This window comes from Oryx dammah, unplaced genomic scaffold (assembly GCF_014754425.2).
Source record: "Oryx dammah isolate SB20612 unplaced genomic scaffold, SCBI_Odam_1.1 HiC_scaffold_12, whole genome shotgun sequence".
NCBI classification, from domain to species: Eukaryota; Metazoa; Chordata; class Mammalia; order Artiodactyla; family Bovidae; genus Oryx; species Oryx dammah.
This window is the reverse complement of record NW_024070196.1, coordinates 14,056,571-14,080,613: the sequence shown is the minus strand read 5'-3', so window position 1 is coordinate 14,080,613 and position 24,043 is coordinate 14,056,571. Positions and strand designations below refer to the sequence as shown.

General features: G+C 43.3%; 1 protein-coding gene across 1 annotated transcript in view; it reads right to left on the bottom strand.

Moving 5' to 3' along the window:
- The window catches only part of FREM3 (FRAS1 related extracellular matrix 3), a 102,832-nt gene extending 90,529 nt beyond the window's left edge, over nt 1-12,303 (bottom strand). Inside the window, exons 1-2 of the mRNA XM_040250445.1 lie at nt 7,122-12,303; nt 5,485-5,574 (exon numbers count right to left, since the gene is read on the bottom strand). Coding sequence (XP_040106379.1) covers nt 5,485-5,574; nt 7,122-12,303 — 5,272 coding nt within the window. The remainder of the gene's footprint in view (nt 1-5,484; nt 5,575-7,121) is intronic.
- Nucleotides 12,304-24,043: the final 11,740 nt, after the last annotated feature.

The window sequence follows — 24,043 nt, the reverse complement described above, 5'->3', positions numbered from 1 at the left end:
TAATATTATTCTATGGTAAGTGGAAAAGACCATTCATCATTATGTATAGCAGAGTTATGCAAAACTTCAACGTAAATCTGTGAATATAATAACTTCGGGAGAGGATGATAAATGAACATGATACTTTGCTTAATTGGCACAGTTCAGAGCTTTAGAAGTCTAAAATGTATTTCCCATTTACCAGTGGCTTTCACGACAACCTTGAACATAATGAAATTTCCCATCGATTTTACAAAGTAGATGGTGATTTTATACTGAAATAATCTTAGGCTGGATAATTCAAAACTTCAGAAATTGATGGAATCTACAAATTAGGTACATTGTAAAAAATTTTTGTTTGACTTCCCAGTTTATCTGTGTACACAAGTATAGTTACATTCATAAATATGTGAAAGGAAAGAAAAAGCGAAAATTTAAATTTATTAGGGAATAATAATGCTAGGCCTTATATTTTTGATATATGTTACTTCATTTGATTATAGCAGAGCAGAAGGGAAAAGGCACAACTGAGAGGGAAAACAAGGTGAGAACAGGCATGATATTCCCGTGTAAAGCAGCTTAGCGTGTAGTGGAAAAGACAAGAACGGTGGATTTAAGTTACTTCCTCTTTTTCTTTGGCCCCTTAGTGAACTTCCAAATATGAAGTCAGTTTAGAAGTGGGCAGAGGAAAAGAGATAAAAAACCAAGGTTTCCAGGCAGCACCCCAATAAAGAAATTTACCCTAATAGTATAAAATTTGACCTTCTATAATCAAGTGATCTAAATATAGATTTCTAGGAATAAATGATTAAAATTCTCTTTATGTAGATGAGAAATACAAACTTTGTATTTCTAAAGATAATTCTAAAGATAATAATATTTATTGAGTGCTTGCTATGTGTCAGGGTTTCTTAAGTGCCTGATGTGTGTTGATTCCCAGAATGCTTGTGGTAGGCAGGATAATGGTCCCCTAAAGATGCCTGGGCTTCCCAGGAGGCACTAGTGGCAAAGAACCCACCTGCCAATGTAGGAGACACGAGATGTGGGTCCCATCCCTGGGTTGGGAAGACTCCCTGGAGGAGGGCATGGCAACCCACTCCAGTATTCTTGCCTGGAGAATCGCATGGACAGAGGAGCCTGGCGGGCTGCAGTCCATCAGTTCAGTTCAGTTCAGTCGCTCAGTCGTGTCCGACTCTTTGCGACCCCATGAATCACAGCACGCCAGGCCTCCCTGTCCATCACCAACTCCCGGAGTTCACTCAGACTCGCATTCATCGAGTCAGTGATGCCATCCAGCCATCTCATCCTCGGTCGTCCCCTTCTTCTCCTGCCCCCAATCCCTCCCAGCATCAGAGTCTTTTCCAATGAGTCAACTCTTTGCATGAGGTGGCCAAAGTACTGGAGTTTCAGCTTTAGCATCATTCCACAGTCCATAGGGTCAAAAAATGTCAGACACGACTGAAGCGACTTAGCACAAAAATGTCCATATCTTAATCTCTGGACTCTGTGAATAAGTTATACTATATGGTAACAAGAACTTTGAGGATATGATTAAATTCAGAATTTTGAGATGAGGGAAATTCGGCTGAATTACACAAGTGAAACCAATGTAAATCACAAGCATTCTTGTAAGTGAAAGAGCGAGGTAGAAAGTCACTGTGAAGCACCTTGAGAAAGACCCAGCTGCTTCCAGCTTCAAAGTTGGAGGAAGAGAACAGCCTTTAGAAGCTAGAAAGGGCAAGGAAATGGATTCTCCCCTAGAATCTCCATAAAGAAATACATCTTTATCCAAACCTTGATTTTAGCTCAGTAAAAGCCATGATGGATTTCTGACCTGCTGAACTATAAGATGATAAATTTGCATTGCTGAAAGCCATTAATTTTGTGATAATTTGTTATAGGAGCAATAGGAAACAAATAATATCCTCATAGTTATCCTATGAGGCAGTTGCTATAATTACCTCTGGTTCACAGATGAGGAAACCAAAGCAGTTTCTCAAAGATACACAACCATTAAGCAGTGAAGCCGGGATTTGAATCCAGGTAGTCTATGGGGTCGCACAGAGTCGGACACGACTGAAGCGACTTAGCAGCAGCAGCAGCCTGGTTTCAGAGCCTATGAGCTGGAAGCCTTCCTGTTTTCCTGCCTTCAGTCTTGGGGTTTCAATAAATTGCAACGCTAGGGTCATCTTGCCAGTACTTCCACCTGTAAGACTCTGGTGCAAGGTCTTACATGGACAGGCCTACTGCATAGTCCTGGAGGCAAGGCACAATCTTCTAATGGCTCCAACGCTGGTGCCGCAAATAACAACAACAAAGTCTGTTTCCAACCCAGGAGTGAAAAATACATCCCTGGAAGAGCGTCCACCCCAAATTCCTTAAATAACCGGAAGCAGTACTTTATGCCAGTGCTATATGTCGTTAGGAAAGACGATTATCAATAGATCACATTGTGTTCACTGTAGCACAATTTACAATAGCCAAGAAAGCCACCTAAATGTCCATCACTGTAGGAATGGGTAAAGAAGACACAGTGTATATATACAAAGGAGTACTACTCAGCTATAAAAATGAATTAAATAATGCCATTTGCAGCAACATAGATGGATCTAGAGTTTGTCATACTAAGTGAAGGAAGTCATAAAGAGAAAGACAAATACCATATGATATCATTTTTAGGTGGAATCTAAAATATGACACAGATGAACCTATCCACAAAGCAGAAACAGACTCACAGACACAGAAAACAAACTCATGGTTACCAAAGGGGAAGCAGGGGAGGAATAAAAGAGGAGCTGTGGATTGACAGGTATACAGCACACATATGAAAAAGATAAACAACAAGAACCTTCTGTATAGTACAGGGAACTACACTCAATATCCTGGGATAAACCATAATGGAAAAGAATAAAAAAGGGTATATGTGTATATATATACATATATATATATATGTATATAACTGGATCACTTTGCTGTACAGTAGAAATTAATACAGCCTTATAAATCAAGTATACTTCAATAAAATGGATCAAACAAAAAATAGACCACAGCGCAAGTTTCATTAAACATTCCATTTGGGAAATACCTTAAAAAGTGGGGAAATTTTAAAAAGAAAAAAGATTAAGTTGGCTATTATAAAGATAGACATTCATAAAATTTGAAAATAGCAAATACAAAAAAGTTTAGAGTGAGTCTTTTTCGTCAGAATTTGTAAGCTATTCCAAGAATGCTCCACATAGGTAGGCATGGATTTTAGCTCCATGTATAGTACTTAGAAAACAATTGAAAGCATTCACTGAATTAAATGAATGTTAAACAAATAAATATTTAAAAATATTTAATTATCTTATGGACATGCATACGCTTCAAGATCCAACTATGAGCTAGCATGTCCTCAAATGTTCTGGAATCTGTTTGGCCATTCTGACCACTTGAATTTATCAGGTGCTTCTTTGCCAGGTTAGGCAGTGCTGTCTGCCCTGTTCTCTGACTTCTGCTCATGATTTCAGTTTCCCAAAACAAAGGCAGCATAGCATTAGTGGTTAAAAGCCCTGGCTTTGGAATCTGTGGGATCTGGGTTTAATTCCAGTTCACCTTCAGATGACTTCAGGCAAGTTATTCAGCCTCAGTGTCTTCATGTAAAAATGGACCTACTAACATTTGCTTTTTATTTTGCAGTGACTGGCCCACAAAAGCACTCAACTATGGTAGCTATATAAAATTCACATTATTACCATCATAGATTGACTCTTGTCTCTGATGTTGCCCAGAAAGCACAGTGTCCATGTTAGATGTACATCTTTTTATATCATCCTCAAAAACAGAAAAAAAATCATTATAAACCATCTGAATCTTACAAGTGTTTTACTTTAACGAATCAGTTGAGAAGGCTTAAATTCATCCTCATCTTTGTAGTAATTTTGATTTTTGAGAATTTAGGGAAAGAAGGAAAGGTCTGTTAAATTCTAAGTGAAAAGATGGAGAGGAGGGATCAGTGGTTGCCACTGTAGTCAGTCTCATCAGAAACAGAGAAGGTAACTAACTCTTATTACGCATCTGCTGTGAGCCAAGTATGGCCTTTCCAGGTGGCTCAGTGCTAAAGAATCCGCCTGACAAGAAGGAGATATAAGTTCAATCCCTGGGTTAAGATCCCTTGGAGAAGGAAATGGCAACCCACTCCATTGTCTTTGCCTGAGAAATCCCATGGACAGAGGAGTCTGGTGGGCTATATTCCATAGCGTTGCAAAGAATTGGACATGACTTAGCGACTAAACAACAACGTGAGTCAAGTGCCTTACATACATTATCTCGTGACCCTTTGGAAGAGGTATGAAGACCATCAGTTTAGAGATGAGGGAAATGAATCACAGAAAGGACAAGGTAACCTGTTCAAGGTCACAGGGGGCCAACTGGGATTCAAACTCGGTATACCATATTGTCTCTCATTGAAGACTGTTTTTCAGTAAATACAGTCCTGACTGATTGCACATGATTCAGGCAGAAAATTCATGTTATTTACTGAGAATGAGTAATGATTTATACAGAAAAAGGTTATAGAGTGGCAAGTGGTACATGGACATAATTTCTGCAATTATCCTGTCTTACTGCAAAATGATTGCTCTTGACCACATAATCAGTACATCCCTGGCTGAGTAAAGAAAATGCCTTCTGTTAACTAGTTGCTGCCCAGTATGCTACTTTGGAGACAGAGTACATGCACAGAGGCGCAGCGTAAATAGGCATGTTTTTAAATGAAAGCTTTCCTGTGGGCCAGTCATTCACCCCATCTAGGAATATTACACTTCTAAGATTAAGGAGTCACTAAGATTCAGTACTGGGGCTAAAATGCCTAACAACATCTAATGATCGATTTTTAGGTTTATTTATTTTCATTTTTTCTTTTATTTTATTTAGTGGAGTATAGTTGCTTTACAATATTGTGTTAGTTTCTGCCATACAGCAAAGTGAATCAGCTATTCATATACATATACCAGCTCGCTCTTTAACCTCCTTCTCACCCCCACCCCCATCCTGCTCATCTGGGTCATGATAGAGCATGTAGCTGAGCTCCCCCTGCTATGCAGCAGCTTCCTGCCAGCTCTCTATTTTAGACATGGTAGTGTATAAATGTCAATGCTAGTCTTTCAATTCATCCCAACCTCCCCTTCTGTAGATTTGTTTTCGTTTTAGAGTAAGACAAACTACCAGCTACATTCTCAGATCCTCTTGAAGAGGAAATTTACTTGCCTATAGGATGTCACACATAACCTTGGTCAGGTAAAATGCTTCAAATTAATTACTGAAATTTTTCATTGCTTTCCCTTCCTAAAAAGTGATTTGTCAAGGATGCTTTGGCAGAAGACTACAAATAAAATCAAAAGAACTCATTTGGGGATATTATGACATTAGTGATTGTGATTACTATGTACATGATTTAATTCTTTTCCATCTCATACTGACTTTAGTTAACCAAGACTGCCAGGTATGGTCTCAATACTGACTTACCATTGTCTTCAGCAGAGAAGTAGAAGATGTCTTTAGTTGCCTTGCTGCCTTCATTCAAGATGTAGTAGATCCTCATCTCATCAACGTCAGCTAGTAAAAGAGCAAGCATCGTACACACACCGTGTTGGCACACAGAAAATGAGTATGATGAGAACGTCCGTGTTTTTAATAGGGCATGAAAATACTACGATTAGTAAATTTAAAAATGATTGAATGAACACAAATCTAACTTTTTTAAAAATAATAAGGTTACTAAGAATTTAAAGTTGCAATAGCAAAAAAATGGAACCTTATAATTTAAAATTCTGTAACTGTGCTACTCTGTGTATGATCTCTGGGATGATGAGACGGGCATCCAAGAAGGAGGCCCAGGTTCTACCTACACACACTTCACAATACCATGGTCCTCTACAGACAGCTTAATCCAGCTGGTGTTAGGCCTTCTATCCAAGGTTGAAATACTTGGATACTCACGAACTATTTGTTGAAACGAATTTAAACAAGAATAACTATTGCATCCTCAGTAAAAAGGAAATAAGAATAAAATCATGACATTTTTCTATTGCCCATTCTCTTGGATGTCTGAGAACGTGTCAGTTGGGTCTATAATTGTGTTTTTGTATTGCTAATACTAGTATTTTCAAGACAATTTGCATTTTGGGGTATTCATTTGCAAGAACAATTTTTATAGAACCTGATATGATTTCACTTGGTTTAGAAGCAATTCTGAAAATGTAAAGAAACTGCTTTTTAAACAACTTTCTTTAGTTTTACTCTAAAATTGCATCCAGCTTTATGTGTATTGGATGTGTAAAATTCCATGTATCGCTTCACATCTCATGCATAGAGCTACATGGAAAAGTTGCATGACCATGTGAAGAGCAGTCAAAGGTACCAGTGTCTTATTGCCTGGGAAGCCAGAGGGACCTGCCTTTAGCTCACCATTAGTAGTAACAACAAATGTAAAAGAAAAATGATCATTAAAACATATACTCCCATAGTTAGGCAAACTTCTGTGCACGCGTGTGTGTTAAGTTGCTCAGTCCTGTCAGACTCTTTGCTATGGACTATAGCCTGCCAAGCCTCTCTGCCCATGGGATTTCCCAGGCAGAATACTGGGTTGCCATTTCCAAGTGGCCCTAGGCAAACTTAGTTCTATGCATTTTCTAGATACAGAAATTGAATTTGAATAGTACAATAAAATGTGCAGTGTAATTTTTATATCTGAAATCAAGACACCAAACCACTATCTTCAGAAATCCAGACTTAATGGTAAACTATGCAAGTGATTCCTAGGTATGTTATTCTTTACTTAAAATTCAAACTTAAACTGATCTTTTCAAAATCATTGTAATCTTATAATATTTCAGAAGCAGAAGCTGTCCACCCATATTTGGCAGTTTTAATGTGTAACTACAAACCTGATTGAATGAGAGTTCCAGTTTAAAGAGCATGCTGAGGAAACAGCTGATAATGGATTTGTTGCCTTTGTTTGTTAATTTCTCATTCCATTGTATTTCATTAGAATTAGAATCTTTCTGCTAAAGGACTGAGGTCAGGACAATTTCATGCGGAGCTGGGAGATCTTATCTACTTAAGGATCAGGAGAAAGGCATCAGGGGACACTGTGTACTAACCTTGTGTAAAAACCCGCGTGCTCTCATTTCCAAGGCCAGTGTTGATAATGAAGCCATGCACCGGTCCTCTGGTTACTTTATACTTATGGAGCCTGTGGGAACTGTCCCAACCCTCTGTCTTCAGAGACCTGCTGGTAATCAGGAAGCCCACATGTCCAGGGTGAAGGTGCTTCAAGGCCAGGGCATCTCTGTTAAAGGCAGTCTGGGAGGACCTGCTGTCTAGGGAGTTTCTTATGTGAATCCACATTACCTGAGGTCTGTGTGTCTCCACAGCAGTGTTTGGGAAGACATAGAAATCAGCATGAGTGCCATCTGTCACAGTCACGGAGAAACTGTCTTCAGTTGTCTCACTGCCATCATGCCAGTAGCAAACCCAGTTCTCGTTCAGGTCCCGCTGGGTGAAGGTGGTCACAGGACGACTGCCATTATACACAATCCTGCCATGGATGGGGACCTGGGTGATGGTAAAGAGGAGGAGGTCATCCGGGGTATCCTTGTCTTCCGCTGTCAACTCAAAGGGAGTGATACATTTTCTTTCCCCTTCTTGCAGTATCAGTTTACGGATGGTCATGATTGGTTTCTTATTATTCACATCCGTGATGAAGATCCTGAAGGTTTGAAACACGGGATTATGCTCATCAGTCTCTTGAAATTCAAAGCTGTCCATCTTTATCTCATCATTTGAAGTGCGAATATAGACTATCTTGTTGCCAGCCAACTGCCGCTGAGTGAAAGAGGTAATGGGCTCCCCAGGGTGGTCAGAGATTTCCAAGTGCCCCAGGCGAGGAGCCTGTGTGATGCTAAAGTGCAGCTGTTCATCAAAGCTGTTGATGTCATTGGTGTTTAGCAGATCCGTGGTGAGGGTCACTGTGCCACCTTCTGTCAAGGTGACCCCTTTGCTAACCACCTCAGGGAAGAAGACCCTGTCTAAGCTGCCAATGGTGATGTTGAAATAGCGGTCTAGCAAAGTGTTAATCCCATCAGTCACATCAAACTTGATAAGGTCATGAAGTCCTTGGCTTGTGTGGGTGTAACAGATGAGGCCTCGGTCAATCTCACCCTGGGTGAAGTTCATTCCCAGGGTGAGGTTGTTCCTCACCTCCCCTCTGGGTTTTCCCAGTCTCTGTAGAAGCCCTTGTTGAGGTCCAGAGCGGAGGATAAAACTGAGGCTCTTATCATCTGAGTCAAGATCAGTGGCTTTGAGGACCCAATTGGTGATGAGCTCAGTGTGTCCAGTCTCTACTTCCAGCCCATTGTTGATGGTCAGCCGAGGGGTTTCATCATCCACCAGGATCACCACAATGGGTACCGTCCTGTGGGTGGTGTGCTTGCCGTCACTCAGCCAGACCTCAAAACTGTCCTCTGTGGTCTCAGAGTCATCGTGCTCATACACAACGGTGGAGGCCTCCTGAATCTCCTGTAAGGTGAAGCTGTGGATGGGCTGGCTCTCTGTGGCCAGCTGCTGTATAATTCGCCCATGCCGAGGGAGGGCTGTGAGCTGAAAGTGAAGCTTGTTTGGTGGCAGGTCAGCATCGGCTCCATTGAGCAGTGGGGTGTCTATGACAATGCTCATTCCCTCTAGTACCACAAACTCATGGGCAAAAAGTTCAGGCTGCTCATCATTGGTGGGTAAGATCATTATAGGAAAGAAGACATCTGGGGAGAAGTTGATGCCGTCAGAGCAATAAAAGGTGAATTGATCTTTTTGTGGTTCTACCCCCTTGTGGATACTCTGTACATAGTTGATATGTCTTAGCTGGACATCTCTGATGAAGAAAGCGCTGATGGGATAACCAGCCCGGGTCTCTTCTGATCCAGGAGCTGGTGTCATATTTTCCAGGTAGCCAGAGATTGGCTGACCAGTTACTGTGCAGAGAATTTCATCTTGGGCAGTGTCTGCATCTTCAATGCTGAGATGTTGTAAGGTCAAGGCACTCTTCCCACCTTCATGGACAACGTAAGGCTCCCTGACCAAGACCCTGGGGGCCACATTGTTGACGGGCAGCACAACCACCTGAACCTGCACCTCTTCCACTGTGCTATCTCCCATCATCCGCTGATGAGAATCCTTGGAGAGGGCAAGCCTGAAGGCATCATGCTGCTTCTGGAATCCAACTTCACCTCCTGTGTGGACATAGACTACTGTCCCACTGGTGAGGTCCTCTTGGGTGAACCGTTCTGTGAGTAAACCATTCACCAGAAGAGTGCCCAATTTGGGGCTGTCTTTCACAGTGAAAGAGAGCATCAAGTCGCCCGTGTCCTTTAGCCCATTGGTGATGTCCGTGGTGATCTCAGTGGCTGTATTTTCCGGGACATCTATGGACACATCTAATAATGCACTACCTATAATAGGGGTGCTGGGACTTCTGTCAGCTGCTGCAGGGTGCACAGAAATATAGACAGTGATGGGTATGTGATGCACCTTGTCACTTACCTCCAGATAGAAGGTGTCACTGCTGGCCTGGTCTCTGCGGTTCTGATAAGAGATACTCCCATTGACAATATCAGCTTGTGTGAAATATTCCCCTGGGACCATACATTTTTTTAAGTACTGCAAATGTCCATGTTGGGGACCCCAAACTAATATGAAGACAATCTGGTCGATGTCTGTATCAGGGTCTGAAACATGGAGCTCATTACTGCTGAGGCTGAAACTCTCTCCTTCTAAGACAGTAAAGCCTCTGTTGGTGACCTGGGGAGGCTGGTTGTCCACAGGCTTCAGGAATAATGTGAATGTGCCAGGTATACGATTGCCTGCAGCATCCTCTACCTGGTAGGTGAACTGCACAATCCGTGGTACAATACCCAGCTTCTTCCCGGGGGGCTGGTAGGCAACTTCATGGTTATTTACCTGGGCCTGGGTGAAGTGCACAATGGGTGTGTCTGGTGAATCAGTGAGCACAATTTCTCCAGCCGGGACTTGGTGATTGCCATCTGTGTCAGTAGGGGGCATCAGCAGGGTGTACCACAGGTGCTGGTCATCTGAGTCCCGGTCAATATATTGGAGGAATTTCTTCTGGAAGTGAGTGAGCTGGTATTGTTGCACGGTCATCTCTAGGGTAGTTCCTGGAAACAGCTCTGGACTCTGCAGATCCACTGGTTGGACTCTGATGGTGAAGAAATGTTGCTTGGATAGATTGGGTGGGTCATGGTCATCCTGCACATGGAAAGTTATCTGGGCCATTATGGATTGAGGGCCAAGGGGTCCAAGATGGCGGTAGAAGAGTCTTCCTTCCACTATGTCTTGTTGAAGCCACTCAGTCACCACCTTCTCATAAAGTCCTTCCTTTCCCACGTAATACCAGCCTTCATCTTCAGGAGCCTGAGGTGGTTCCGATTGCCGCAGCAGTATCTCCCCCAGATGCTGCCTTGAGCTGGAGGAACCGGGAGCCAGATCCCCTCCTCTTTCTTCCTCTTCTCCTTCCAGAGGCTGGTCCTCCAGCACAAAGTGGATGGTCGAGTCCTCAGAGTCAATATCCATTGCACTCAGGACAAAGGGGGAGATCTGGACCGCCTGCCCTTCTCTCACTGAGAGCCCGGCGTTGGCAGTGACCATTGGTGGTTCATCATCAACAGGGATGATGGTGAGAGGGAAGAGGAATTCCACCTGGTGGTGCCCATCCTCCATCTGGAAGACGATGTTGTCGCTGTAGGTGTTGCTGCCATCATGCTGGTACACCACTCGCCCTGCTGCCAGATCCGTTGGCGTGAAATGCTTGCAACCTGCTGGCGTCCCAAGCACGACCAGCTGCCCATGTCTCAAGCCCCTGATGGCAGACACTTTCACCTCTCCCAGGTGACCACTAGCACTGATCTCAAGGCTGTTGGCGCTGGAGAGGGGCCTTGACTGACCTTCAAAAAGTAGTAGTCCCCGGTCATAGCTAGCCACTGGGGCCATGGTGTTCAGGGGTTTCACGACCACCATAAAGGCAAAGGGATCTGAGGTGGCACCATCTGCATCCACCACCTCCATCTCCAGCTGGAAGAGGTGCTCCGCATCCAATTTCTCCGTAGGGGGCTGATAAGCAATTTTCAATTCTCGCAGCTCCCGCTGGCTGAAGAAGGACACTGGAAGGCCCAGGGGGTCATCAGTACTGACCACGTAGCCCTGGTGCCCCAGAGTGGTGATGGGAGCATTGAGAATGTTGAAGACTAGGTCATCGGCATTAGACTCCTTGTCCTCCGCAGCCAGGGCGTCGGGCGTCAGGGCCGTCAGCAGGAACTGATGGACCTCCAGCATCATCGGAGCTGCGAGGCTGGGCCTGGGCGCCGTGTTCTCGGATCCCTCGAGGATCCTCACCAGCAGCTGGAAATGTTCTCGGAGCAGCAACTCCCCTGACTCAGCTCCTGGGTCCCCTGGCCCTAGCAGCTCCGCCACCATGGGCACATAGTCCCGGTTGGGAGAGCGGGTGGTGGAGGTGTGCTGGTAGCGCACTCCAGCCCGGATAAAAGCCTCACAGTCTATGGCCTTGGCCCTGGGGAGAGGGGCCCCCGCGGCATCCACCAAACGCCCATACTTGGGCAGTGGGCCACCCTCGGGGGGAACAAGGGTGAGCCGGCACCTGCGGGTGGCCGCGGCCCCGGGCTCCGGGGAAGCAAAGGCCAGCACTGTCCTGTCGATGGCGTGGCTCCAGCCGCGCAGCTCCTCCACCGCCAAAGGCCGGTTGCGCGTCACCAGCTTCAGTCGGTGGAAGACCACGTCCACCGCGAGCATGAAGGGCAGCGCGAGCGTGGAAGTCCCGGCGTCGTAGCGCAGCTGCAGCTTCACTCGCGCGCGTCCGGGGCTGCGGGCGCCCCAGTGAGTGTACCGGACCTGGCGGGGCCCGAAGGCGCAGGGGAAGCGGCGCGGGGAGAGCGCGCCGTGGCGCGGCGGCAGGGCGTCCAACACCGTCACCTCGCACCGATCCCCCGGCTGCACTCGAATCACCAGATCCCGGAGCGGGTCGAGCCAAAGCGAGCGGCCCACGGGTACCCGGAGCCCGGGGTTGGCGACCAGGATGCTGGGGCCGTCGGGGCTGCTGCGGCCGAGGGCGCCCCAGGTGGGCAGGTAGGGCGCCCGAGGGGGCTCAGCCTCAGGCGAGGGTGTCTGTCCCTGTAGGGCAGGGCAGCTCAGGAGCAGGTAGGCGAGCGCGGCGGCAAGCTGCCGGGGCGTCCCAGCAGGGCGCGGAGAAATGCCAGCCATGGGAACTTGGCGCTGGGCTGCCTGGAGGGTATCCTGTCTTCAGAGTGGCCCGTTCAGCAGCAGGTGCAGGCGGTGGAGACGGTAGCTGCTATCCACTCTGGAGCGGGCGAGCTGACTCGACAAGAGCCAGGGGCTGCGCTTCAGCTGCGGCAGGTAAAAGCAGCGGGGGGTGGATAGGGGCGTGCTGGTGGGAAGGTGGGGGGAAGGGGCGCAGCCACCTCTGCCCCTCCCCCTCTCCAGTCTGTCCACTGCAGGCGCCAGTTGTCCAGATGTGCCCCAGCGCTTGGAGACCTAGGAGCGTGCAGGAGCACTCCCCTCTGCCCCTTGGTACCTTTACCGAGGGTATCTTACCTACCTTCGAGCCTGGAGGGGTGGCCGGCCACCGTGCAACCCTGGGCTGCCTGCCTCGGACCAGTCGGTCTGGATACTCTCCTTCCCGGCCGGCTGAACGGGATTGTCCTCCAGGGCCCGAGACGGTGACCATCGCCGGGTCAGTTCTGCTCGTGTGAGACACTGCGCTCCAGCGGTCCGTTCATCCAGGCAACGGTCCTTCTGAGAGTGGGAAGAAACCCCGTTCCTCTTCCTTACCGCTGACAAGAGTGCATTTTCCAGCCAAAATTGAGTCTCACTTTGGACATAAAAGATGCTAGTGGGAGCTCTTTTGCAAATAGGATTTTCTAGCTGTCTGCCTGATAAAGCAGCTTATTCCAAATCCTGTGATTCCTTGCTTACAGAATAACCCCGACATTTCTCCTTCTCAGTTTTGGGGGGAAGAGCACTAGCATCCAGACTGGTGAACTTGAACAGCTTTTGTTTCTAGTCAGAGGGTCTCACATACCACACAAATGGATGGGCTGGATGGCTTTTATTTTCTTAGATAGTGATTTCCATATCTGATCGACAGTGACTGCCTGTGAGTTTATTAGTTATGCTATTTCCTAATTACTTTCTTTGTAGAAAAATTTATCGTAGCCAGAGGCGAGGATGTCAAGAGAAACAGTAACAGAGAAAATACTTACCACAGTTACTTGGATCAATTTCTGTGAATTAACCTATTTAACATCTGTAATGGAATTTGGTTTTCAGATGGGGGATGGCTGCCCTCCCCGGTGTGGGGTTAGGTTCTTAGCCTCATACTCATGTTTTGAGTATCAGTGTCCATTAAGCCACAGTGTGGAGTAATTTCTTCCTATAAATAAAATGGTAGTTAATGTGATTTTTAGAAAGCAATTAATGTAAATGTGAGCGAGACCTATTGATGATGGAGAAATAGATGCATCTAAAACTGTACTGATAAAAATGGCTTTAAGGGGAATATAAATCTGTAGAATGTTATTCTTAAGTTATTCTTTTGATTATTTTTACAATTTTTTTTAACAGCCTGTTTTATTCACTTGAGCAGCAGCAGCAACAACTGACTGACTCCCAGAGCAGGAATAAACTGCTAGTGGATTGAAATAGTTAATGTCCTCCCTAAATATTTAATTTAACCAACCAGTGGCATGCTATGGGTCTACACAACCCACCAAAGTAGAATGCTACTTAACACACACATAGATTTGCTCATATAACAAAACATTAAGAGATTGTAAATTTGAAACAATATATATTAGCCTAGTTATGCAGAGCAACTCTGGTGTGTCTGGAAAGTATTACTAAGAATATTTTAAATTGAAACATGGGTCAAATTTCACTGTAAATGAAAGAGGCATTATATTTTATAAAACTCCTACCTTGTCCAATTTTTTTCAAAATAATAAAACTGTCATTTGTCTCCATATATTAAATTTTACCAAGTGAATATTCTCGTGTGAGTATAATTTTGGTTCCCATTCAAGCATCACTCAGTCTGGGCAACTAACTTGTTCACGTGCTATTATCACTATAGGCAGAGATGGGGTGGGCCGTTGAGCTGACAGTTAAACTATGCTGATGTTTTTGTCCTTGGATCTGCCCCTTCCAGCTAACATTCCTTTTCTTCTTCTTCACTATGAAGCTTCTTGAAGGTGGTACTTTTTCTTCTTGTGTTTTTTTTTGCTTACTATCTCCATTTCATAACCTCCTACCAACTTCCTCTTAGCATGCTTTCATTTCAACAAAACTGCTAAGGTCACTAGTAATTTAGATGGAAAAATCCAATAGCCAAGCTTGGTATTGTCCATTTGCCATACCCTTCTGGTTTTCCTCTTTCCTTTCCTCACTCAAATCCTAATTTTTCAAAAAGTCTTTTTTCTATGCTCCCCAAGCCACATCAAATCTCTGCAATTATACATTTACAGACCATTTGATTAAGATCTGTCTTCTCCACTAGACTGTAAGCTCCACGAGAGTGGGGAGTGTACTCTGTTCACACCTGATACCTAATGCTTATGCCCCCCACTCCATAGAAGGTACATGATAACTGTTTGTTGACTGAATGAATGAATAAAAGAATGAAAGTCTTTGAATTAGTAACTACGTGCTATAAACCAAGGTGTTAGGTAGAAAAAACCCAGTGCAAATGTACGATCACTTCTTTCTTTCTGCTTCATACTATGGCAGTTTATTAGAGGCCGGTGATGGTTCTGTTCAGAGGACACAAATCTGATTTCCAACCAACTATTTATTAGAGTTTTCTTTGCACAGGGCAATTTCAGTTATCCATATTGCATTTCTTTTATCTCTTGCCTTCCCAAATTTCTCTTTTAAACCTGAGCTGCATTTCAAGTCTATATTAAGTGGGAAAGAAAAAAACTACAGCATATATATGTGCATATATATAGAATCTAGACAAATGGTACCGATGAACCTATTTGCAGGGCAGGAATACAGATGCCGAGCTAGAGAATGGACTTGTAGACGTGGGGCAGGGTTGGGGGGTAAGGAGAGATTGGGACAAATTGAGAGAACTGACCTATGTACCTTGCCATATGTGCCATAGCTAGTGGGGAGCTGCTGTATAGCACAAGGATCTCAGCTCAGGGCTCAGGGATGACCTGAGAAGGGGGAGTGGCAGGGAGGCGCGAAAGGGAGGGGATACACTTATTCATATAGCTGATTCATTTTGTTGTACTGCAGAAACTAGCACAACACAACATTGTAAAGCACTTATAAAGAAAAAGAAGAAAGAACCACAGACTGTGTGCTATGCTGGTGGTTTTCATATGCCTATGTCACTGGATTCTTTTGGAACCCTGCAAGGTGGCTATGTGTCTTATTTTTAAATTATATGTAATGATAGACCCCATCTCATACAGCTATTATAAACATTAAATAGATTACTGCACACAAAAAGCTTTGAATAGTACCTGGCACACAGTGTTCAATAATGAAGTTACTATAACAATTACAGGTGAGAAATGGAGGTTTACAGGAGTTAAGTAGAAAAGTTTTACCTTGTGAATGAGTTCAACTATCACTAAAAGTGTGTCCTACAGAGAGGAGTCCTCACTTGCCCCCGTCACCCCAGGGGACTTTCTGTCATGCCCACTCCATAAATACTTGGCTCTGCCTGAAGTTTGTAAACGGTATTTAATAGGTCGCCGAAAAGAGACTATATGTGCAAATATTGTGCTTGTGCTTTGGCAGGGAGACAGTTCATTTTCAGTAAAGTCACATCCAACTTCAGGAGAAATGACTGAGAACAGGTGGAAGGCTGTGCCTCAAGAACTAGGAAGCTCCACACCAGTATCTCTGTTCCCCATCTAAGGCTAATGGAGCCCAGTTATTCAATCTGATCTTTGCTGAAGCTGCTTTTTCTCTACTAACTGGAGAAATAAAAGGGCCTAAACCCTACATTTTGCAAGATGAATGCCTCACCACAGTAAAACCTACCCAGAGGCTTCCCTCTAGTCGACCCTGGGGCCAACAAAGGATTCTTGAACATTAAAGAACATGTTCCAGTAAGGCAACAGTTTAAAAAAAAAATAACCCTCTCCTCTCCAAAACTTTAAAATGACTTCCATTGGCTGTGTAGGTCCTATGTCATCTGCCAAGACAGCAGTTTCAAAAAGGGTTAAGCACACAGTCTGGCATCGGCCAAGCCAACTTTGCCCCCATTACACAGGGGTTAATTGGCATCTATGTTCCTATTGGTCCCTCCCAGCCTGAAGAATGCAGTGGCCACAGCTCCACCTCAATGGCTGTATCCCAGGACCACATCTTCCTTTGCATAATCGACAACAGTCTCCCTGCCCTGCAGGCTGGGCATCACTGTTTTCTGTGCCTCCACATACTACAGGGTGTTGTTAAAGGCAGGCTCCACCCAGCTGGCTACTCAACGGTGAGTAGCCACACAGCTTGTATCAGAGATACGATGAGTGCTGCATTAACTTAAACTCACCCAATAAATACTGCCGCTGCTGCTGTAGTTTAGTCACCGAGTCATGTCTCATTCTTTGTGACCCCATGGACTGCAGCGTGCCAGGCTTCCCTGTCCATCACCATCTCCCTGGAGCTTGTTCAGACTCATGTCCATTGAGTCAGTGATGCCATCCAACCATCTCATCCTCTGTCGTCCCCTTCTCCCGCCTTCAATCTTTCCCAGCATCAGGGTCTTTTCAAATGAGTCAGCTCTTTGCATCATGTGGCCAAAGTATTAGAGCTTCAGCTTCAGCCTCAGACCTTCCAGTGAATATTCAGGACTGATTTCCTTTAGGATTGACTGGTTGGATCTTGCAGTCTAAGGGACTCTCAAGAGTCTTCTCCAACACCACAGTTCTTTGGTGCTCAGCCTTCTTTATGTTTCCAACTCTCACATCCATACATGACTACTGGAAAAACCATAGCTTTGACTAAATTTATGGAGCTTTGTTAGCCAAGTAATGTCGCTGTTTTTCAATATGCTGTCTAGTGTTTGTCATAGCTTTTCTTCCAAGGAGCAATCTTCTTCTAATTTTGCGGCTGTAGTCACCATCTGCAGTGATTTTGGAGCCCAAGAAAATAAAGTCTGTCACTGTTTCCATTGTTACCTCATCTATGTGCCATGAAGTGATGGGACTGGATGCTGTGATCTTTGTTTTTTGAATGTTGAGTTTTAAACCAGCGTTTTCACTCTCCTCTTTCACCAGCATCAGGAGACTCTTTAGTTCCTCTTTGCTTTCTGCCATAAGGGTGGTGTCATCTGCATATCTGAGGTTATTGATATTTCTCCCAGTTACTGATATTGATACTGCTAGTTATGCTATTAATGTGAAATCAGCATGTTTGGAAAGTGGATGATATGGGGAAGGAGAGAGAAGAGGGGATGCAGAATATATTTTCCTGCTCTTCTGAGATTCCAGCTAATGTCTGGAAGAGAGCAGATGGTTCTGGCTCTCTCATGCCAGAAAGAGCTGCCCTTCAGGCTGTTGGGTTCATAATCCCCCAAGAAAGGGCTCCTATGCAGATTGTCAGAGAAGACAATGGCACCCCACTCCAGTACTCTTGCCTGGAAAATCCCGTGGACAGAGGAGCCTGGTAGGCTGCAGTCCATGGAATCGCTAAGAGTCAGGCACAACTGAGCAACTTCACTTTCACTTTTCACTTTCATGCATTGGAGAAGGAAATGGCAACCCACTCCAGTGTTTTTGCCTGGAGAATCCCAGGGACAGAGGAGCCTGGTGGGCTGCCATCTATAGGGTCACACAGAGTCATACACGAATGAAGCGACTTAGCAGCAGCTGCAGCAGATTGTAGCTGCTCAGGGAAAATGCTTGAAGGCTAAGGGTTAAGGGCAGGGGAGCTTACGGAGGTGAGTGAGGAAAGGACTCTTCTATTTTGCTTCAGGACAAAGACTGATTCAAATGCTTTCATTCCTGATTGAAAATAAGATCCTGGAAGACCAGAAGGGATTCTTCGAACCTGCCACGTGATATTTGATTATCTTACTTTAAATCATACAACACTGAAGGAAGTAACTATATTTCACTTCAAAGGAAGGCGTTAAGAACATATGCTACAAAAAGAATCAGAGCTAAAAGATTGATTTTCTAATCTAACTGATAGTCTTTGCTCCTTGATTGTATATTTTGATATCATGTCCATTTAGCAGTGATTTCCTTTAAAGTAGTTTCAGAGATTTAGGAGCCAAAGCTCACATGATGAGGAAGAGTGATACTATTTAATTAGCAGTGTTTTGTTTTTTTTTTTTTTTGAGAAATCTTAGTTGAATCTGATGTCAGAATAATTTAAAGAGGGCAATATTTTGTTCTTTATCCTGGTTTTCCATTAATAGAATTTGAGTGATTTAATAGGAAGTCTGGCTTTTAAGCAGTTCTGTTTATTTGTCTTCAAGTTTTATGTGATGGGGAATTATTTATTTTTAGTGTTAGCATTTCTCTCTCTTAAGAATTGATCTGTTGCATATTATAATCATGGTTTCTACTCCAAAATTTACAGCTCAGCCAAATTCTAAAAATGATTCGTTACTGTATTTTTCAATTACATACAGTTACTATTGTTGCTGTGGTTCAGTTGCTAAGCCACATTACCTCTCAACTTTTTTTTCTTTTGCTTATGCTTTCAGAGTATTATATTTTAACTTTTTTTCCTTTCAATCAACTAGATAAGTATGGAATATGCATAGGAAATACAGAACTAGTAAGGTATGATTCTACTTTTATTAAATATATTTTATAAGGAGATTAAAACTAGACTAACTTACTGCAAGAAATTATCAATTGTTGTTAAACACATTCAAATGTCACATAAATTCTATGATTTTAATATCAATATGTTTTCTATGTTAAATTGTTATAATTAAATGGTGTTGTGTGTGTTTTTTGGGGCTGCTGTAATACAGTGCCACAGACTGAGTGATTTAAACAACAGAGCTGACAGTCTCATAACTCTGGAGGTGCGTGGTTGGAAATCAAGGTTGATTCCTTCCAAGGGCTGTGAGGGAAGGTTCTGTTGCAGGCCTCTCTCTGTGACTTATAGATGGCCATCCCATCCCTGTGTATCTTTTAAAAAAAATTTTATTTGGCTGTGCCAGGTGTTTGTTGAGGCATGCAGGAGTGTTAGTTGTGGCAGGCAGATCTAGTTCCCTGACCAGGGATCAAACCCAAGACCCCTGCATTGGGAACATGGAGTCTCAGCCACTGGACCACCAGGGCAGTCCCTTTGCTGAGCATCTTTGTATCATCTTCCCTCTGTGCATGTCTCTGTGCCCAGATTCCACTTTTCTGGGACACCAGTCATATTGGATTAAGGGCCCCTCTAATGACCTCACTTTAACTTGATTACCTGGGTAAAAATCTTATCTCTAAAGAAGATCACATTCTGAGGCGCTAGCGTTAGAACATCAACATATGAATTCTGGCACAATTTAGCCCAGAACACTCATGCTCCGGTACCTCTAAATTCATGCCCTTTTCATATGCACAATATAGTCACCCCATTTCACCATCTCTGAAAGTCTTTAACCCAATCCATCATCAGCTCTAAGTCCAAAATAGCCAAATGTCATCTAAATCAGTTATGGGTGAGGCTTGGGGTCTGATCTGGGCAAAATTCCTCTCCATCTGTGAACTTATAACTCAAACTGAGCAGAATCCTGACTTTCCAGGGAACGGACATCTCTTGTTTGTAGAAAAACTCTGGCCTCCTAAATTTCCCCCAAGTTCCAAAGAGCAAATTTAATCAAAGAAGTGAGAAACTGTCGAAACAAAGGGAAAAAAGCAAAGGAAGACAAAATAACAGTTTAGCCAGAAAACAAAGTCAAGAACCTTCAGTTCTTTCTCAATGTCTGTAGATAATATCCTGAGCTATATGCTCGAGTAGTTTTGCAGATACTAAAATCTCTGACAGGTGGAGGACGTCAACTGTGGGCTGAGCATCAGCACATTGACTGGTTGGAACTAGAAAGCTGATGAATAAGATTCTTGAAACATAACCTGTTATATAAGTTTTAGGTGTACAACATACTGATTTCAATATGAGTTTTAAAAGTTGAATTATTCCAAAATTTATGTTCAGCTGTCATGGGTCACATGATTATACAATATTTTATAAGTGGATTTTTCCAGGCTTGGCCTTATTCTTTGTGTAATACACAGAAGAATAAATATGGTTTATGTTTTGAAGGGTGTTTCTATTTTTCTCTTTTCCTCCTCAAAACATTTTGAAACAGAAATCTTATAAACAGATGAAATATATAGTACACAAATTGCATTAAGTTTCAACCACATCCATTTAATGTATCTGAACATGTAGACACTGCAATATGAACACTGCAACAGAATAATTAAAATTTATGTTTTCAAGTTTAAAAAGTTACGTTTTTGAGTCCTAAGGGAAAATTGTTAAAGTAGTGCAAACGAATATCACATTTTGAAAAGTCTAGATTGCTCTGGTGTCAGTTGCAAATTGTAAAATTTTAATAATATAAAGCAGCTGCAGTGGAAGAGGAGCACACTGTGCCAGCTGCTTTCTTTTGCTATTGTTGTGGAATGGGTTTATTTTTAGTAATGTGACATGTTGATTATTCTTTTAAAGTGATTGTAAAAGCAAGTGTTGAATAGATGCTCTGAGCATATGCATAAATTCTCTACGAGTTTTCTTACTGAACACATTATCTTGAATAATGTTTTTATTGGTTTACTTGCTCTCAAAACATTTATGGTGTTCGATACCGTTACTTTCACTTGTGTGCCTTATAATGTCAGATGCGCTAAATTAAAGATGTGGTTGGTAATTACATAGCTATTTGAATTTGTGAGCTAAGTTTGCAAACTGTGGGCTTTATGAGAAAGAGTTGGATAACATTTTCAGACTTGGTAGAATTAGAGAATTTCCTTTTATATAAAAAGGCCCACAAGGGCATTAATAGAAAATGATGAACTGAGAGAATGCTTCCAACTAAACAATCTGTTTTCTGGAATAGAAAATCTTGTTTTGGTTTTAAAATAGCTAAATTCATGGGTAGGATTCATTGAGTAACAGTTTAACTATTTCTCTGTATCAGTGATGCAGTCCAAGACATGCTAGATACGTTTCATGTTTGGCATAATTACAGGTCCTTGAAATCCGAGGTCTGTAAAGCCGTTGCCAGGGTTATCTTTTATTTCCAATGTTTAGCATAGCCAGATGGCACTCCCACCTATTGGGCCTTTTTGGGTGCTGTAGTTTTAGGCAAAGCATGATCAATACATTTTTCCCTTTCTCTCCTTAATTTCTTCATATAGTAAGATAAATGTTTAAAGAGTGTTAGGAAATTAGGAAAGAAGACAGTGATCGCAAAGAAAGTACTGACTCATATTGCAGAAATGATAGCAGGACCCAAGAATACTTTCGTAGTTCAATTACAGATCATGTGTGTTTAAGAGGAACACGTGCTAAGTCACTTCAGTTGTGTCCAACTCTTTGTGATCCCCTGCGCTGCAGCCCGCCAGGCTCCTCTGTCCATGGGATTTTCCAGGCAAGAATACTGGAGAGGGTTGCCATTTCCTTCTCCAGGGGATGACACACATCTCTTATGTCACCTGCCTTGGCAGGCAGCTTCTTTACTACTAGCGCCACCTGGGAAGCCCATTAAAGGGAATAGGACAGCAGAAGTATTCCAAGATTACAGCATTATGGAATTTCATTATAGTTTTTTAAAGTGGTGAATTCTCTCACCACTGATTTTTCCCATTTTAACGAATAGTGACATTGTTCTTCTAAGTGGCTCACATTCAAAAATGAGTAAAATCTTTCCCCTCCCTTGCCTTCTGCACATACTGGAGAATTCCATGGACAGAGGAGCCTGGCGGGCTACAGTCCATAGTGTCAAAGAGTTGGACACGATTGAAGCAACTAAGCATGCATGCATGCATCTGTCTTGGAGGGGGCATAGAGTCTACTCAGATTTTTGGCTAGTTATTACTTCATTTTCTCATATCGTTGCCTGCCTTTCCCTTTCCCTCGTAACTAATCTCTTTCAGATATTGTCACTTTATGCCTGGAGTATGATACTATTTTCCAAGTCTCTAATCATCTTGCACAACTACTGCTCTGATCATGCTTCTCTCTCACTTGCCATAAAGTGGTATAGACTTAGCATAATGCCTTGTTTCCCAAATACCTGGTTCTAATTTTGTCATTGTGTGTGTATGTAGCTCGGGCTTCCCAGGTGACCCAGTGGTAAAGAATCCACCTGCCAATGCAAAGACTCAGGAGACATGGGTTCGATCCCTGGGTCTGAAAGATTCCTTGGATAGGAAAATGGCAACCCACTCTAGTATTCTTGCCTGGAGAATCCCATGGGTAGAGGAGCCTGGCTGGCCACAGGCCATAAGGTCGCAAAGAGTCGGATACGACTAAAGCACTGAGCACTCACACACACGTACATATCTCTATATGCATCTCTATATGTGCATATATATATGTGTATGTATGTACATACAGACACTATTTAAACCGTGTTACAAAAGCAACAGGTACATTAAATTCTGTACCTTTGCTATTGGAGACAATCAAGAATACAATATGTGCAGTTAGCTTATCTCAATTTTATGCAGTTGTTGGAAAAATGCTTTTCCTGCAATCTTTGTTTATTGGAATTTTCCTGAAATTGCAAAGGGAGCTCTTCAAAACCTGTTATTTACGACTGTGTATCTGTTTGAAACAGATTTCCTTCCACGCGTAAAAAGAAACAAACAGGATCCCAAGCCCATGAAACATCTAAAATTTTCATGGTCAGTAGGAGAAGCTGTGGTAGTTACCAACAGTAAAGTGAGGTGCCTCGGGTTATGATGGTCGGGTCCAAATCTGAGCTACTGGAAAGAGCCCCGGACTTGTGGTGGGAAGATCTGGACCCTGCTTAGTAGTGATGTTCCTGTAGGCAAGGGCCACAGATCACTGTCCCCTTCTGGGTCTCTATCCTACTGATGGCGATTTGTAGTTAATAATGCCCGAAAGTGAAAGTGTTAGTCGCTCAGTTGTGTCTGACTCTTTGTAGCCCTGTTGACTATAGCCCACCAGGCTCCTCCGTCCACGGGATTCTCCGGGCAAGAGTACTGGTGTGGGTTGCCGTTTCCTCCTCTAGGGAATCTTCCCGACCCAGGGATTGAACCTGGGTGTCCTACACTGTAGGTGGATTGTTTACCATCTGAGCCACGAGGGAAGCTCTTAACAATGCCTGCCTTGATCCAATGAAGTCTGGATAAAGTCATCTATGCAAATACTCTTCTGTGATGTAAATGACAACCAGGTCCAGAGCCCCGCTTTCTGTGTTCTTTCTCATGTTCTTCATTGCACAGCAACCTCTGTCCTCTGGGACTGTTCCCTGACCTCTGACCTGACCTGGTTGTTGCGAATTGCCGTTACCCTTGGTGCTCTCGGCTTCCCTAGACAAACTGACTCCTCCCTAAGCCTCCCCTTCCCTGACAGATAGATAACATCTGTGGTGGGTTTTTTAATGTTGAATGTTGAACTGTGGATTTGAGGCATGAGATATGTTGTATTCCTGAGATGAGACATTTGGTAAAGGGCTGTGAAATGCTGCCCATACCATATTTCGTCTTTAACCTTTCAGTGATAACAAAAGATACAGCTTTCACACTACCATTAGATGATGAATTACAGGGAGAATTTGTCTCTGGGTCTCATGTCTGGCACTGAAATTTTACCCAGGTTTAGAAAGTCTGCTAGTGATAGTCCAAACTTTATGATTTTTAAATTCAGAAATACATTTTTGAAGAATGATTAAAAATTTCTGAGTCTTCGGTGGAGATAAAAATTTCAGTTTCTCCAAAGGAGGAACTATTATAATGATAATGCTAATAGTTAAGAATTGATGCTT